This window comes from Sinocyclocheilus grahami, unplaced genomic scaffold (genome assembly GCF_001515645.1).
Source record: "Sinocyclocheilus grahami isolate Dianchi unplaced genomic scaffold, SAMN03320097.WGS_v1.1 scaffold259.1, whole genome shotgun sequence".
Lineage (NCBI taxonomy): Eukaryota > Metazoa > Chordata > Actinopteri > Cypriniformes > Cyprinidae > Sinocyclocheilus > Sinocyclocheilus grahami.
Window position 1 is genome coordinate 298,280 of NW_015505438.1, and position 16,657 is coordinate 314,936.

Here is a 16,657-nt window from a genome sequence, read left to right on the forward strand (position 1 = left end):
CATTTCCCCGTAGACAAGCAGCCAGTCATCTTCAATGTCCTTCTTTTTCCACGCAAGACAGAAAATGTGTAAATTTGCACTAATATGAAATCTCATGCTCTTTAAATTATTCATGAGTTGAGAAGCAAACTAACCTGACACACTTCTTCCATTCTCCAGTCTCTCTTTAGACAGAAAGTGGGGTAAATTGGGTTTTTAGAAGAAAAGACAAAGATTTGATACAGTATTATGCAGGAAAAACTTGATAAATGGTGAAGACACTGCATTCTGGGTTTAGTCCATTAAATTGTCCTGTTGTCCTCAACTGATGGGTTGTGACACAAAAGTGTTGCATATCTGTTTTGATAGGGTGCAAGTAAAATGCAATTATACATAGTTATGATTGCAAAATAAATGCAATGCTTTTAGCCATCATCATGTTGTGTTAGTCATTTTGACCCAAAAATGCTATTAAAGTTTTTGCTTTAGACTCATACTTACTGACTATGCTAACACATAACAACTTCCCCAAAATTTTGATAATTTAGTTACTCTTTTGTGACCCCCCTGTTTCACTTGCAAAAATGACTGACCTAAAAAAGACATTTTCTTATTATGCTACATTATTACCAAATATTGGATTCAGTCGTTTTATCACCTTGTTTTCTTTCAATTCTACCAGGTTTTGTATTTCTTTTTGTGACTGATTGATCATAGGTCTCACTGATCTTATTATACAGCACATTTTGAGTGAACATTGCATTCTCCACAAAATAATGCTTTTTTTCCACAGAAAATAAGCTTATGCGCTTCACTTCTTCAGTGAACATTGCCAAAATTATCCACAAATAATGCTCCTTTCACTCAAAAACTGAGGTGCATGCTCAGATCAATGAGGTATGACCTATCAGTTCTAAAAAGAAATACAAAACCTGGGCTAATTGAAAGAAAACAAGCTGACAAAAAAAATACAGCATAATGAGAGATTTACAAGCAAAGACCAACATGTACTCGTTTGAAATTATGTGTCAGATGTGTCAATCCAGGTTTAAATGTGTATTTTAGCTCTGGATTACACCACCACCCAGATATTTAAAAAAATAAAATCCCCCGAGTTATGAATACATATTAGAGCGACACTACTGACATTTAGATCCAGTTTGATTATTCAGAACGGATGAAGAGCCAAAGCCCCCCACAACCGTTAGTTCAGGAAGGAAGAGCCCACCACAACGCAGTCTGCTGCTAATGAGCCAATTATCTCTGCACTGCAACACAGGAAGTCGTGGCCGTAAAACTGTGACTTTTTTTTTATTCATCACTTTTACAAGAGCATGTCAGCCAGCTCTCTGAAAATGTTAGATGGATTTAGAGGGGCTTATTAGACAAGCTGAGCTGTTAATGTTTTCATATTCCTTTTTAACCAACAAATTCATATTTGTATATTAAACTTAGATACCTAATAGGTGTTCATGGGTTCACACGTTGCAACATGTAGTTGGATCATGCTACAGAATCTCACATAATAAGTAAAAGGCACATCTAATCAGTTTGCGATGATGGTTCTGTGACTAATATTACACAGCTGTCATGCCTGCAACCAATGATGCTGCTCACATTATGACAGTCTGACAGTGCCATCTAGTGGCTAACATCTTTAAATAAATAAGCTTTCATTGCACAGCCTGTAAGAATTTATTTTTGTCTTTCACTGTTATAGTCTTCCAATAATTGAGTGGTTCAGTACCCATAAAACTAGTAGAGAGATGAATAAGCCCAAGAGGGAATATCCAAGAGCTACTACTCTCAGATTCTCCACTGCATTTAATTTTGTGATGGCTCACTATAACCTTTACTGTACATCACATTGGGATAACTGTCCTGATATACCAATAGGATGTGCCAGTTTCCATTACAGCCAGGCTGAATATTAGTCCCTTATCTGCTCTATTATGATGTCCCATGAGTGAATTCGGGCCTTGCAGGTGTGTTTTTATAGTGTATGAATAATATACATTTGTTGTTAGAGCAAAATCTCTCTCTCTCTCTCTCTCTCTCTCTCTCTCTCTCTCTCTCTCTATATATATATATATATGTGTATGTATGTATGTATAATAAATTATACTTGATTTGATATTTGCTAAGTTCTTAGCTTCTTTTTTAAATTTTGCCTAAATTAAGTGCTTGCTGAATTTCTCTAAAATATCACAGCACATTTATTAGCCATTTTTATTTTTAAGTATGTTTGCCTAATTTGATCATTTTAGGCTATCTACATTTTGAATCTCTCTCCCTCCCTTCCTCTCTCTGAGAAATGATACTTGATATTTTGTTTAGTTCTTAACTTAAAAAAAAAATCTAAATTAAGTGTTTGTGAAATTTGCAGAATTTCTCTGAAATGTCACAAACGCGTGTATTAACCATTTTCATTTACATGTTTCCCTCATCCTATCTATCTATCTATCTATCTATCTATCTATCTATCTATCTATCTATCTATCTATCACTGTCAAGACAAGAAATGGAACTTAATTTGATGTTTTGTTTCGTTCTTAACTTTTTAAAATTGTTTTGTTTAATTTAACTAAATTAAGTGTTTGCAGAATTTCTCTATTAAAATATCAGCACATTTCATTTTCACGTATAGCTATGTGTACACATTTCTCTCATGTTTGTCTAAAATTGTAATTTTACAATGTAGAATTGCAGAATTTCTCTGACTTTAGTTCCCCTAAAATACATTTACAAAATTGTTCAAATAAAATTTTACTTTGCACTTTTTCCATAAAAGCCTAAAAAAAATAATACTTTTAATTAAATTGGTCCTATGTTAACGTTTGTATAGTAAAGAACGGCTGTAATTAGCAATCACTTTGGAGTACAACTGAGTCGATTATCATGAACATGTGATGTGACAGAGGAAATCAATCATCAGTCAATCATAGAGCATCTGTTTGAAAATCATATTTTTTATATATTTTTATTTATTTGAGAATTTGCTAAAACATCAATTTCTATATATTTGATCGCATTCAAAGTAAATTGGCAAACACGTTGTGTTAACTGAACTGCAGAATCACCCGTATGTGTTTACATGGAGGTGAGCAGCAGTGTGTCAATCAAAGCAGCAGTTGTTTAAATTCGGAAGTGGGCGTGTGCGGGGGATCATGACGTCAACCTCAGACAGATCTCAGCGCGTTCGATCTCGGAGCGTTTCAAAGTTTCAATGGCTAGGGATTTAAAGCGTCGATTCCGCGGCCACTCCACGCTACATGGAACCAGATAAACGGCTGTTTTATTTTGGCGTGAAAAAGAATCGTTCCTACGTAGTGACCTTTTGGTACTCGAATGCATAACATCGCGTAGGAGTCGCTGTGTGCGTGGTGAACGTTTGCTCTCTGCCTGATTTCCTTCATCACTAAATGGAGTCACGGGTGGAATTCAGTCGAGAGGAGATCAACAGTACGGTATGGGAAGTTCCGGACAAGTACGTCTGCTTAAAGCAGATCGGAACGGGAGCTTATGGCAGCGTGTGGTGAGTTCCTGACATGCAGGTAGACGCTCGTGAACTGCCTTTCAACAGGTTGCCGCACGAAGTAGAACTATGTGGCAAGCCACTTTAACATTCATTGCTTCCAACTAGTGTGTAGTTAGTAGTAATAGTGACTCTTAAAGGGATAGTTCACCCAAAAATGAAAAACCCAAAAACCCACTTGATGTTTATCTGCTTAACCCCAGGGCATCCAAGATGTAGGTGACTTTGTTTCTTCAGTAGAACACATATGATGATTTTTAACTCCAACCGTTGCAGTCTATCTGTCGTATAATGCATGGCATTGGTAACAAAATCTATGAGAGTAAAAAAAACATGCACAGACAAATCCAAATTAAACCCTGCGGCTCGTGACGACACATTGATGTCCTAAGACACGAAACGATCAGTTTGTGCGAGAAACCGAACAGTATTTATATAATTTTTTTAACCTCTAATACACTGTCCAACTGTCTTTGGGCGCGCGCACGGCATCCGTTTCACTGTTGCACTATAACTGACTGGAGTAATTAAAAAAATAAGTAGTAGTTAGTAAAATGCAAATAGATGCTAGTTAGTTTTAAGGAATGTTATGTTCGTATGTCAAAAGTTTTTGCCACGGACACTGTGAAATCATGGTAGTTCATGAAATTGTACTGTGAAGTTGTGCCTATATCCTGGTTATTATGACATTATAATCTGGCTTGAGTTTTTTTTTTTATATATCTATCAAATAAGTTCATCTTACTTGATAAACTTACTTGGTTGGACTGCTTGGGGGAGTCTGATCTCAGACTTTGAGCTGATAAGATAACTAACCAATGATAATTTGGTTATGACTGATAACCGATATGATAAAAATCGACACTGTTAGGCCTGTTTTTCACACTAAGTGAAATCACGTGCTTTCAGTGGAAACAAGGTGTCAAATGTACTGTACAGTAGAAAAGATTGATAAAACAATGGATGTTTTGTAGTTATGAAAACGTTTTTTGTTAGCTCTATTTTCAACAACCAGTAACGGCCAAATCAGACTGACTACGCTGCTGATGTCACCAATTTATCATGCATTTCTAATTTTGCAGGCTATTTGCTCGAGATGCTTATGCTACTGTATTTTCACTATTACAGTCAGATCATTGCTAAATTTAAGGTGCGTTCCGATTGACAGGGTCCCTACGCAGTGTTCACTGCTCCCTACTCCCTAAGCACGGGATATCCGTTGAAGTGGACTCACTGACAAAAATCGCTCATTTGGAACACCCTGGAACGTCATCATAGAAAGGCAATGACGGGGTCACACGGATTATGATATAAAATAAATAAATATTGTAATTTATTTTACTTTTCAATGTAAATGCATATCAAATACAACGGCTATACAATTATGTATCTAATAAATATAGTCAAAATTGATATGTTTAGACTGTTAACAGATTGTAGTGGTTTCATCTCGTGCGCTTTCGAGTAGCTAACTCTCCTGAGTTAAATAAAGTCAAATAAAAAAGGACAGGGCCTCGGCTGTTTCTCGCCAGTTTTTACGTAGTTTCACCTATTCATACAATACAATATGCAAATGTAACATTAATCTCCATAACCATTCATAAATACTCTAATTTGTATAATAGGCTTAGGCTAATACATTTATTGCAACCCCTCCATTGCAGAGTCTTTTAAAAATTCTTTCAACTGCTCTGCTTTATCGTTAGTTCTGACTGGTGACGCGGTGCGCAATGACAGTTGGGTGATTGTCCCTCTCCACTTCCTGTGAAGTGATGTATCAATGTTCCCTTATTCCCTATGCCGTTCGCAGTGACCTGTTCGCTCCCTTCAGATTGGAATCTCACTTAAGATGGTGGAATACCCTGTGAAGTCCACTTCGCAGTCCACTTACGGTCGAATGGAACACACCTTTAGTCATGATATGATATATCCCAGCAGCATTGACGTTTCCTGTTCACTGTTTAATGCCACAAAACCTTCACAACAGCTCTAAGATCAGACACTGGTGAAAGTTGGGGGACTGTGAAACCCGCATGCATTGACAACAAGTCTTTGCAGCCAAGCAACGTCAACTAACATGCTTGTGCAGATTCTTATTTGAATATTGCACTTTCTATATCAGTTCCTGAATCTGTAAAGGTGTGTCATTAAACCTTCAAACCTCAGTTCAGAATATTTTTTCATGATTTATGATTGTTCTCCTTTTCTTAGCTCGGCCATTAATAATAAATCCAAAGAGAAGGTGGCTATCAAGAAGCTGCACCGACCCTTTCAGTCAGAGATCTTCGCGAAGAGAGCCTATCGTGAACTGAGGCTGCTCAAGCATATGAAACATGAAAATGTAAGTGTCTTTTATGCCTGACGTGCCTTGAGGTCAGATCTTGTTGCTTACATTGTTAGTTCTATTTTCCAGCAGTTTCAATGGCTTGAATGACTTTTGCAAGGCACAGAAAGACTTGTATCACACCATACTCGCATTGTTTTCATTGAGAATGGCGTGAGTGTCAAATGTTTAGCTTGGCGGACTCGGTGTGTAAGTTCAGAACAGGATACTTGTGGCACCTGGAGACACACTGATGATTGAGTGTGGTGTCATAAACTATAAGCGCCTTATATAAGCATTTAAAAGATTACATTGAAACCGAGGCAGCTTTATTCAGTCAGTCTGTCCATCGAACACCATTATAACATCTTGAAAAGGCTGTGACTCACTTGCTTTTTTGCTGTCCAACCCAAGGTAATAGGCTTGCTAGACGTCTTCACTCCTGCCTCCAGACTGGACGACTTCCAAGACTTGTAAGTTTTTAATGAGGCCTTTGCATGTAAAATCGATCTGTTAGCCATATGTCATATTTGAAGAGAAAAAAATTAGAATTCTGTATTTATCTACTCAAAAAAATTTTTAATTTTTTTTTCAAAACAACACAAGCAAATGGGTTTTAAATGACATGACAGTCAATAAATAATGACAGAATTAATCTTTGGGTGAATTATTCCTTTAAAAAAGAAATAAGCAGTTCCTTTCTGTTTTAGCTACCTGGTGATGCCGTACATGTACACAGACCTCTCTAAAGTCAAGGGCATCCTTACAGAAGACCGTATCCAGTTCCTGGTCTATCAAATGCTGTGCGGACTAAAGGTCAGACTCACAAAAAGAGGCAACATTTTCTCAACCAGGCATGATGTGACAAGTTTACAACAGTTTCTGAAAATTAAAATGCTGTGTGATGCAACACAGCCAGTCAGAACAGAACATGGAACCAAAATTGACTGTTAATACACTTCCGTTCAAAAGTCCAAGGTCAGTGAGAAGTTATTTTTTGAGAGAAATTAATACATTTATTCAGCAAGGATGCATTAAATTGATCAAAACTTACACTAAAGACATTTATAGATTTAGATTTTTTTTTTAAAAGTTTCCACAAAAATATTAAGCAAATTGATATTAATAAGCAATGATTTTTTTTGAAAATTCGGCTTTTCCATAACAGGAATAAATTACATTTCATACATAAAAATATATTAATAGAAAGTTCTTTTTAATTGAAGTAGTATTTCACAATATTTATTTTTTACTGTATTTTTGATCAAATAAATGCAGTCTTGGCGAGCATAAAGGCGTTTTTAAAAAATCGAACTGACCTCAAATGTTTGAACGGAAGTGTATTTTTGTGGACTTTCTGTACATGATTCATCAGTGCACTTTATTACAAGCAAAATGCTCCACCACTGAATTAACCATAATCCATTCCATTCCTGATTAAGAAAGAGTTGCTTCTTTTACTTTCTTTTTTTCTATAAATGCATCACATTACCAAAGTAAACTGGGTTGTGAATGTGGTTTCCTGTTGACTTTAAGTTAGTAAACATCTGACAAAACTAAAGCGACTGAATAATTGAGGAGAAAAATTATGTACTTATAAAAACAGAAGTATACTTTGGGCTTAAAATGATTGCCATTAGGAATGGTAATACAATCTTTCAGATCAATCCCATTAGTGTAATCAAATACTAAAACATAACACTGTGAAGAATGTCATAATACTGACTTGTGGTATTTCTTTCTTCCTCTCTGTCCCTCTGTTTCTCTCCACTCCACAGTACATTCATGGTGCTGGCATCATTCACAGAGTAAGTGAGACTGGCAATGAATAAACAGCATCTGCTCAGTTATCATTTCCACACAGATCTGAATTAAAGACACATGGCCTCTCTTGGGATCGTTGTAGCTCTTCCCGGGGAGATGCAAATGTGCTCCATTGGGGAGTTTTCATCTCCATGAATTACATTTACTTACTGCTAATTCGCTAATATGTATTGATCAGAATAGTCATCCCTCTCAGATTAAGAGGAATAAATATATTTCTAATTCGTATTTAGTCACATATTAACTAGTTTACAACAGCCTCAGATGTGGCTCATCCAATTAGATTTAATATAATGGATTGCTGTTATGAGTCTTGTTTTTACTCGAGTATTACAACATGTAAAGCTGTTTTTCTTCATTATTTATGAATATCTTTATCCAAATGCCAAATAATGGAAAAGAACGTTCATGTACAAATTTGTGAAACGTTATTGGATTATGAAAATAGGCATATACAGTAATACTGTCCAAAAGTTTGGGGTCCGTAAGATTTTTTAAAATATTTTTGAAAGAAGTCTCTTATGCTCACCAAGGCTGTATTTCATCAAAAATACAGTAAAACTGTAATATTGTGAAGTAATAGTTTTCTGTTTTAATATATTACAAAATGTAATTTATTCCTGTGATGCAAAGCTGAATATTCAGCATCATCCAGTCTTCAGTGTCACATGATCCTTCAGAAATCATTCTAATATGCTGATTTGCTGCTCAAGAAACATTTATTATGATTGTCAATGTTGAAAACAGTTGTGCCGCTTAATATTTTTGTCAAAACTATTACAATTTTTGTAGGATTATTTGATAAATAGAAAGTTGAAATTATAAGTTGTAACTATTTAAATGTATGTACTATAACTTTTTATCAATTGAATGCATCCTTGCTGTATAACAAAAAATCTTACTGACCCCAGAATTTTGAATGGTTGTGTGTGTGTGTGTGTGTGTGTGTGTATCTATAATACAGTATTTAAATGCTCTTAGAGTTGTAGAAGTGCTTTTCTGGAGACATTCTGGCAGTATGTTTTAAATGGTAGATGCACAGATTGAAATGTCCAAAAAATGAATGTATGCCAAGCTACAGTAGTGATTTATCCTATTTTTTTTATTTTACATGCAGGTTCTGAAATGTGCTTTTTGCTTTGTCTGAGCTTCCCTTATTACACATTGTCCTGTGAGGTAATCCCAGTAATTTCCTGTTTGGTGACGCAGTGCCTGTACATGCTCAGTTCTGTTCGAAGCCGCCTGGAGCTGTGAAATACAGCTTACTGCGTTCAGAATTAAGATTTCTTAAGAAATCCATTAAGATGTTGTGTAATTGTTCAAGAACAATGTCTTTGTAGGAAGATTAACACCTTTATGCATTGCAGGACCTCAAACCAGGAAACCTGGCTGTGAACCAAGACTGTGAGCTGAAGGTTTGTGCCACCATTCTTTCACCATAAAAGAGAGAAGCGTAACCCTCTTACGGTTGACAGTGACGCTCTGCGTTTGGTCTGCCTGCAGATCCTGGATTTTGGCCTGGCGCGCCATGCAGAAGCAGAGATGACGGGTTACGTGGTGACGAGGTGGTACCGGGCCCCTGAGGTCATTCTAAACTGGATGCACTACACGCAGACAGGCAAGATGTTTGTCATTCATTAAGACGTACACACCTCTTAAAATTATTACTGAGAGCTAGGTTCACTCTGATTAGGCAAAACATATGGTTACACTATTAGGGAACACTATTCACTATTAACTAGTTGCTAATTAGCATGCATATTACTAGCATATTGGCTGGTTATTAGTACTTGTAAACACATATTAATGCCTTATTCTGCAGGACCGTATTCTAAATCCTTTAACCCTACCCCTTACCTAAGCATAACTACTACAGCAACCACCTTACTTCCTATCAATAAGCAGCAAATTAAGAGTTTACCTAGGGGAAACTCATAGTTATTAGAGAATATGTGTTCCCTAATTTAGTGTTGTCTAGAATATGAGGTTAAATACAGTAAATATTGATTTAGTCATCTGTTATGCTCCAGTTATTTTTTTTTTATCTGTTCAATAGCACCTCTGTTGGTTTATATGAGCAGTTCTAACATGCTCTCATTGGTATTCATAGGTATAGGTTTAACATTGATACCTACAATATCAACATATGGACACCTTACAAATAAACTCATACAGCTTATTTCTATACAAGTTTACATGTTTAAATCTTTACAAATTCTCTTGAGGTTTATAGAAAATGTAATTTATTGATTTTTTTTTTAACAATAAATTAGATGAATTAAAACATTTTAATACTATTAAATGTATTTAACATGTTAATGGGTTTTAATTCAAATGTAAATGAGAATAAAATCAAAATATAAAATTAATGAAAATGCAAATGAAAAAAAAAAAACAAGATTAAATCAGACATTGTTTCTGCCTAAGTATTGTTGTGCCTAAATATTGAACTCGGTCACTTGTGGTGGTACGGTAACACTTTAGTATAGGGACCAAATCTCACTATTAACTAGTTGCTTATTAGCATGCATATTATTAACATATTGGCTGGTTATTACTAATTATAAAGCACTTTCTGCATGACCATATTCTACATCCCTAATCCTACCTGATACCTAAACTTAACAACTACCTTACTATTAATAAGCAACAAATTAGGAGTTTGAGGCAAAAGTCATAGTTAATAGTTTGTTAATAGTGAGAATTATACCTTAAAATAAATGGTGACCGGTGATACTTATATGTAATTGTAAATGTGTAAATCACTCATATTTGTGTAATTGACAGAATTAGATAAACAAGCTCCTCCTAACTATTCGTTTAGAACTCCATCTATCACTGTTCCATATAAATATTCATGAGATTACATTAATATTTTTTGTGCTAAATTATGTAGTTGTGTGTGCTAAATAAAGCACTTATCAGTTGTATGTGCTAAATAAAATCACACTTATTTAGACAAACATTTCACAATAATTTGCACTTTTAAATATTGTTGAATTTTTACAAATGCTCAGATACCCTTCCTTCATGTCAGTGGTTCTCAACATTTTTTTCCACTGGGCCGCACTATGGTCCAAGTGCAAGTCTCACGGGCCGCACGCATATCATTTACATATTAGGTCACTAATACAAACCAACCATATTATATATATTATATATATAATATTATATTATATATTATAGCCTAAATATATTATCTAATCAATTACATTCATTAAAATAAATTAAAAAATAATTATACTCACCATTAATAAAACACCTGATGTTGTCGGGAGCTGACAAATTTTGTGAAATTCTGCTCGAAAGGAGTTACAGCACAATGAAGTTGCAGTCTGGAAGACGCGCACGGAAGCGTGACTTGACGCGCAACATTGCAGAAAATGTGCGTTCACCAATGTAGCCTATGTTGATCCACATATGGAAAACACTTTCGAATTTAATAATCTGAGGTTCTCTCCAGAGATGTTTTGCCACATTTTTGCAATTAAGGATGATTGCTGCATAGTAGTTTCCTTTTGAACATCTTCAAGTGAGTGGCGGGGCAAACCGAAAGTCCAGAACTCTCCTACCTTCACTGCTTATAGATTATTGTTGTTTTTATGTGTTCCTTTGCTGGCATTTTCCACATTTAGTTTTTCTCCCTTAATAACAAATCTGTCCATTCTGATGCTCAATTTTACCGAACTAATGGCTGCTGATGACTATTTGAATTGAATTCTGCCAAAGTGCGCGCTTGTAAGTGTTTGTTAAATGCGAAACGTTATTTACATGAGTAGCCTACAGGTCTGCTCATGTCTGAAAATAATATATGAAAAACAAAATTACGTCCACCTTTAAATAAACATCAACACAACTCAGGTTCGTTTAAATAAATCCCGAAAATGTATTGATGGCTTTACAGAGTTTTTTTTTTATTACGCAGGACACCTTAAACATAAGTTAACCAAGCAAGAGTTGAGCATCAAACCATACAAAAACAGCAAAAATCACACAAAAACCCATTATAATAAACCTTCGTGGTTCACACAATTCATCAAAAGTAAATTACATGCAAAAAAAGCTCAACTCTGCTTAAACACTAAGCATATAGCATCTTGTGAAGTATATATAAGCAATGGGGGGAACAAACAAAAATATAAATAAACAAAAGAAAACTAGTCCGCCTAAAGGGTCGTTCCCATTTCTTTCGGCCCACTTACCAATTCAAGTATCCGGGCGGACTAGACAATAAACCAAAACCAAAAAATAAACTGAAACCCAAATACAACAAGAGCAACAAATGGGCTCCGTAGAGCTGAAACACACACATTAAAATACCTTTATTATTTACAGTATATCAAGACAAACACCACCTATTAAAACATTTTAGTGCTTCAAACAAACTCCTACCTATGTCAAAGATCCAAAAGACGGCATATGCAAACCCCTCGCCTATGAAACAATAGGCTTCATAGAGCTGAAACACATGCATTAAAACACCTTTATTATTCTTCCTAAAACACACACCACATATTAAAACATTTTAAGATTAAAAAAAACAAAACTCATACCTATCTCCGAGATCCAAGAAAATCCACCTGCGAACCTCTCGCAAACAAACAGTAAAAGTATCGGTCTATTTCCGCCGGGCCAGAAACAAACGCACCTGCCGTTCTCGTTCCTACCGCTGATCTTTATACATAGCTAACCACACACCCTTAATTCACTTTACTCCCTAAATATCACCTGCCACAATTATTTTACATAACTAAAACATTATAGCTTATATTTGTTTCGTACATTTTTAAATGAATGTAAAAACTAAAATGAATTTTAAAACTGAAAGTTATTTTTTTAATTGTGTTCAGCATGGTGGGCCGCATTTGAATTTGTGACGGGCCGCGGGTTGAGAACCACTGCTTCATGTAGATATCAATCTTTAATTGCCAGTTTACCGAATGTGCTCTGCTGATTCAGATTTGCTACATTAATGTACTGTGTGTCAAATGGTCTGCATTGTTTTAATGGCTGGTGGTTGCAATGATTATTATATTTCAATATGTGCGATTGTTGCCTTTTTCTGCTTTCTAGTGGATATCTGGTCTGTTGGGTGCATCATGGGTGAAATGTTCAATGGAAAAACACTCTTTAAAGGAAAAGACTGTATCCTTCAGCATTCACTTTGCCTAATTTATTTCCAGTTTTTTTTTCTGAATGAACATATTCTGAGGGCTGAATTTCAAGAAAGTGAAACTTTCACCTTTTAACATTCTGCTAATTAAATTTCAAATGACTGATTTACAGTCAGTACACTGTCATTTAGTTAATTGCAATTGCATTTCGAAATGCTGTGCCCACTTATTCCCTTTTGTCATGCTTGTCAAGAACAGAAATAACTTGGAAATGACATGATGTGCATTGTCTTTAACTTTTGACATTCAGACATGGACCAGTTGATTCAGATAATGAAAGTTACAGGGGCACCAGGTCCAGAATTTACTGAGAAACTAGAAAGCCCAGAGGTAAGACATTTTCGATGCAACCAAAGATGGTATCTTTAATACATGATATGTCTGAATGAATTGCTAATGCAATGTGAAGTAAGATTGAGAAAATGGTCTTGAATATTTAGGGAAAAAATTCAACTTGAATTATTAACGTTTTGCGTGACGGTTGCTGTAGCTACTGTGCTCGGCTGTCATTCCTGATCTCGATCAATGTCAATATGTCTTCATTGCTGTTGAATAGGCAAAAAGCTATGTCAAATCCCTGCCCCACTACCCACGCAAAGACTTCTCAACATTGTTTCCCAGAGCCAGTGAAAAAGGTAAGTAATACCCCAATGAAAAATTACTCCTTTGTCATGTTGTCACATTTCTTGCTTAGCAAGAGACTTTTTTCATTGTAAAACTTGTGATTTAGTTTGACTGCATAGTTGCTGCCTGTCAATGTGACATGCCATTATTTCTGACAAAAATGACAAGATGCTGAGCAAATGCAACAGAACAATTTAAGCAAGTTTTTACATTTTTCACCAAACGTCAGGAAGAATGTCACCTGGTATTGCCACACATATTCTGTACTATGGCACAGCAGTGGAAACTTCTAGATTAGTTATGTATTGCAACTTGGAATTTAATAGGCATCCAAAAAAATATGAAACGTCAGCCAAACATTTTAATGACATTATTATTCGATGTTAGTTTTCTGAAGCTTTGTTAACTCTGCAGTTATTTTTAGAATTGGTAACACTTTACAATAAAGGTTCAGTTAGTTAACATTAGTTAATGCATGTTTACAGCATTTAATAATATATGTTAATTTCTATACTAATACATTAACATTTTCAAGCAGTACAAGCTGTAAATTAACATTAATTGTGAGCAAACATGAATTAACAATGAACAGTAGTATATTTATAGATTAACATTAAAGGGGTCATATGATGCAATTTCAATTTTTCCTTTCTCTTTGGAGTGTCACAAGCTCTTGGTGCGTAAAGAAGATCTGTAAAGTTGCAAAGACTAAAGTCTCAAATCCAAAGAGATATTCTTTATAAAAGTTAAGAGTTAACAACGCCTACCTAAAACGGCTCGTTCTAACACGCCCCCACATGTCTACGTCACTATGTGGAAAGATTTGCATAACACCGCCCAAATATTCACGCAAAGAAAGAAGACGTAACTTTGATTCTCGCTGTAGTATTGTTGCTGCCGCCATGTCGTGAAGGCGCTGTGTGTTTCGTTGTGAAAGCGAAGCTACTTTGTTTGACCTTCCAAAAGAGGACGATATCCGCTTCGTTATGTTCTCAAGCCCACCGGCCTCTACTCACTCTAGGCCTCCAGCCTCGGCTCACTCAAGGCCACCGTGTGTGACGCTATGTTTTGTTGTGAAAGCAAAACTACTTTGTTTGGTCTTCCAAAAATATAAGTCATTATATACATTATATAATCCGTAATTATGTCCCCACTGGATGCAACAAATGCCTCGTTTGTAATGGGTTTTAATGTTTTTGTCTCGTCGCTCCGGCCGGGACAAGGCATCACAATATGGCAAGGGGCGTAACATTTCCGTCACACGCTTCAGGTATTCGGCCAATCACAACGCACTGGATAGCTGGCCAATCAGAGCACACCTCGCTTTTCAGACCGATGAGCTTTGTAAAAATCGATGCGTTTCAGAAAGGCGGGGCATAGAGGAGAAATGTACAGTATGTGGAAAATAATGTGTTTTCTTAACCTTAAACCGCATAAACACATTTCATTACACCAAATACACAAAATAATGTTCTTTTTAGCAACGTCATATGACCCCTTTAACCTAATAAATGTTGTAAAAATGGCTAATGCATTAACTTCCATTATCTAATTTAAATTTATTGTAAATTGTTGCTCTACAAATAGTGTTATTTTGCCATTATTGAGATACTATTATAGATTCTTTATATTTTGAATGATTTCGTATTTGTTTATTTTCCATTTTAATTTTAGATAAAGTTTGTTATAATTTTGTTGTGAGTTTTTGTCATATTTATTAGTTCTTTTTATTTTTTTTTATATTTGTGTATACTTTTTTGTTTTGTTTTAAATGTTATTTCAGTTTTAATTTTAGTCCAAGTTAAACTAAATGAAAATGAACAATGTTGTTTTGGCAACAGGTTGAAATAAAAGAAGAGTTTTTGTTATATTTTATTTTATTTGAATTAACGAAAAATTTTATGTTTAGTTGTAGTTAACTGTAACAACTTTTATACTGTGATCTTCTGCTACCTTAACCAACCTAAATCAGATTCAACTAGTCCTAATAAATGATCAAATAACTTTATAATATTATCAAACCATAGCTCAGCTTGCCCTGTACTAATATAATAATGCATACTATATATCAGCTTTTGCTATTCTAATGATGTTGCTCTGTTTCTGACCCACTGTGTTGTCCATCAATGCTACTGCACTGGTAACTAACCCCAGCGGTAGATCTGCTTGAGAAGATGCTGGTGTTAGATGCTGATGCTCGTCTCACTGCTGATGGTGCATTGGCACACAGTTATTTTGATGGCCTGAGAGACCCAGAGGACTGCCCAGAGCCCACGCCGTACGATGACCGCTACGACAACGCCACATTGCCCTTAGAAGAGTGGAAACGTGAGCAACATATTATACACACAGTTATGCGTGCTGTACTTTATATATTTGCACATATTGTGTATATAAATGCAATGTGATCTTTTTTTAATCACAGGTTTATCGTTTAAAGAAGTGAGGAGCTTTGTTCCTTTCCCAAGAAGAGACTCAAAGAGAAGAAACACACTCACAATGTCCTAGTGATAGTGGGTCTGACATTATATTGCAATTATGCCATTTAGTTTCTGCCTATGAACAATTTAGAATTGTTTATCGACTCCTAAAAAGTATATGAAAAGCAGTATTTTGTACAATAACTGACTTCTTAAGGAATATGTGGTATATCTGGACATCTGGTGAATGAACATTTTATTTTGATATAGTGGTAACTGTCCTACATTTATCGCCAGTATGCATAGCACCTTAAAGGGATCATTTGCTCACCCTCACACCATTTATACAGAATTTATTCCATCCCTGTGCTGTTTCAGACAGCTTGTGGGCCATATTCAAAGTCATCAGCCGTATGATAGCTTTTTGAGGGGAACAAACCAAAACCTAAATTCTCTAATTTTTTCACCAAAAAAAGAAAATAATTTTAGATGATATGAGGGTGAGTAAATGATGACAGACTTTTTATTTTTAGTAAACTATCCCTAAGTGCTATCTGATGAAAATGCTTTTTAAAAGGACAGCTTTGTACGATTTTATGTATTTTAGTGTTTCTAGTATTTTAGTGTTTTTAGTGTATTTCACAATCAGTATACTGTTAAAAAGTTTGGGTTAAGTACATTTTTTAAATGTAATTTTTTCAACAAGGATGCATTAATTTGACCAAATACATTATATATATATATATATATATATATATATATAAAATAAATTTATAAT

The 16,657-nt window shown here is 35.2% G+C and overlaps 1 protein-coding gene and 1 long non-coding RNA gene across 2 annotated transcripts; one reads left to right on the forward strand and one right to left on the reverse strand.

Moving 5' to 3' along the window:
- Positions 1 to 748: 748 nt before the first annotated feature.
- LOC107598962 (uncharacterized) lies at positions 749 to 12,445 on the reverse strand. Its single transcript, XR_001610618.1, has 3 exons — positions 11,490 to 12,445; positions 5,588 to 5,594; positions 749 to 758 (listed from the first exon to the last, which is right to left on the reverse strand). It is a non-coding gene; the product is annotated as an uncharacterized lncRNA (long non-coding RNA).
- mapk13 (mitogen-activated protein kinase 13) lies at positions 3,158 to 16,460 on the forward strand. The gene is made up of 12 exons (XM_016290401.1): positions 3,158 to 3,514; positions 5,726 to 5,855; positions 6,252 to 6,310; positions 6,548 to 6,653; positions 7,616 to 7,645; positions 9,029 to 9,076; positions 9,165 to 9,279; positions 12,735 to 12,806; positions 13,086 to 13,165; positions 13,392 to 13,470; positions 15,614 to 15,787; positions 15,885 to 16,460. Exons 1-12 carry the CDS (start codon positions 3,402 to 3,404, stop codon positions 15,965 to 15,967), a joined length of 1,089 nt encoding a protein of 362 aa, XP_016145887.1. The 5' UTR covers positions 3,158 to 3,401; the 3' UTR covers positions 15,968 to 16,460.
- Positions 16,461 to 16,657: the final 197 nt, after the last annotated feature.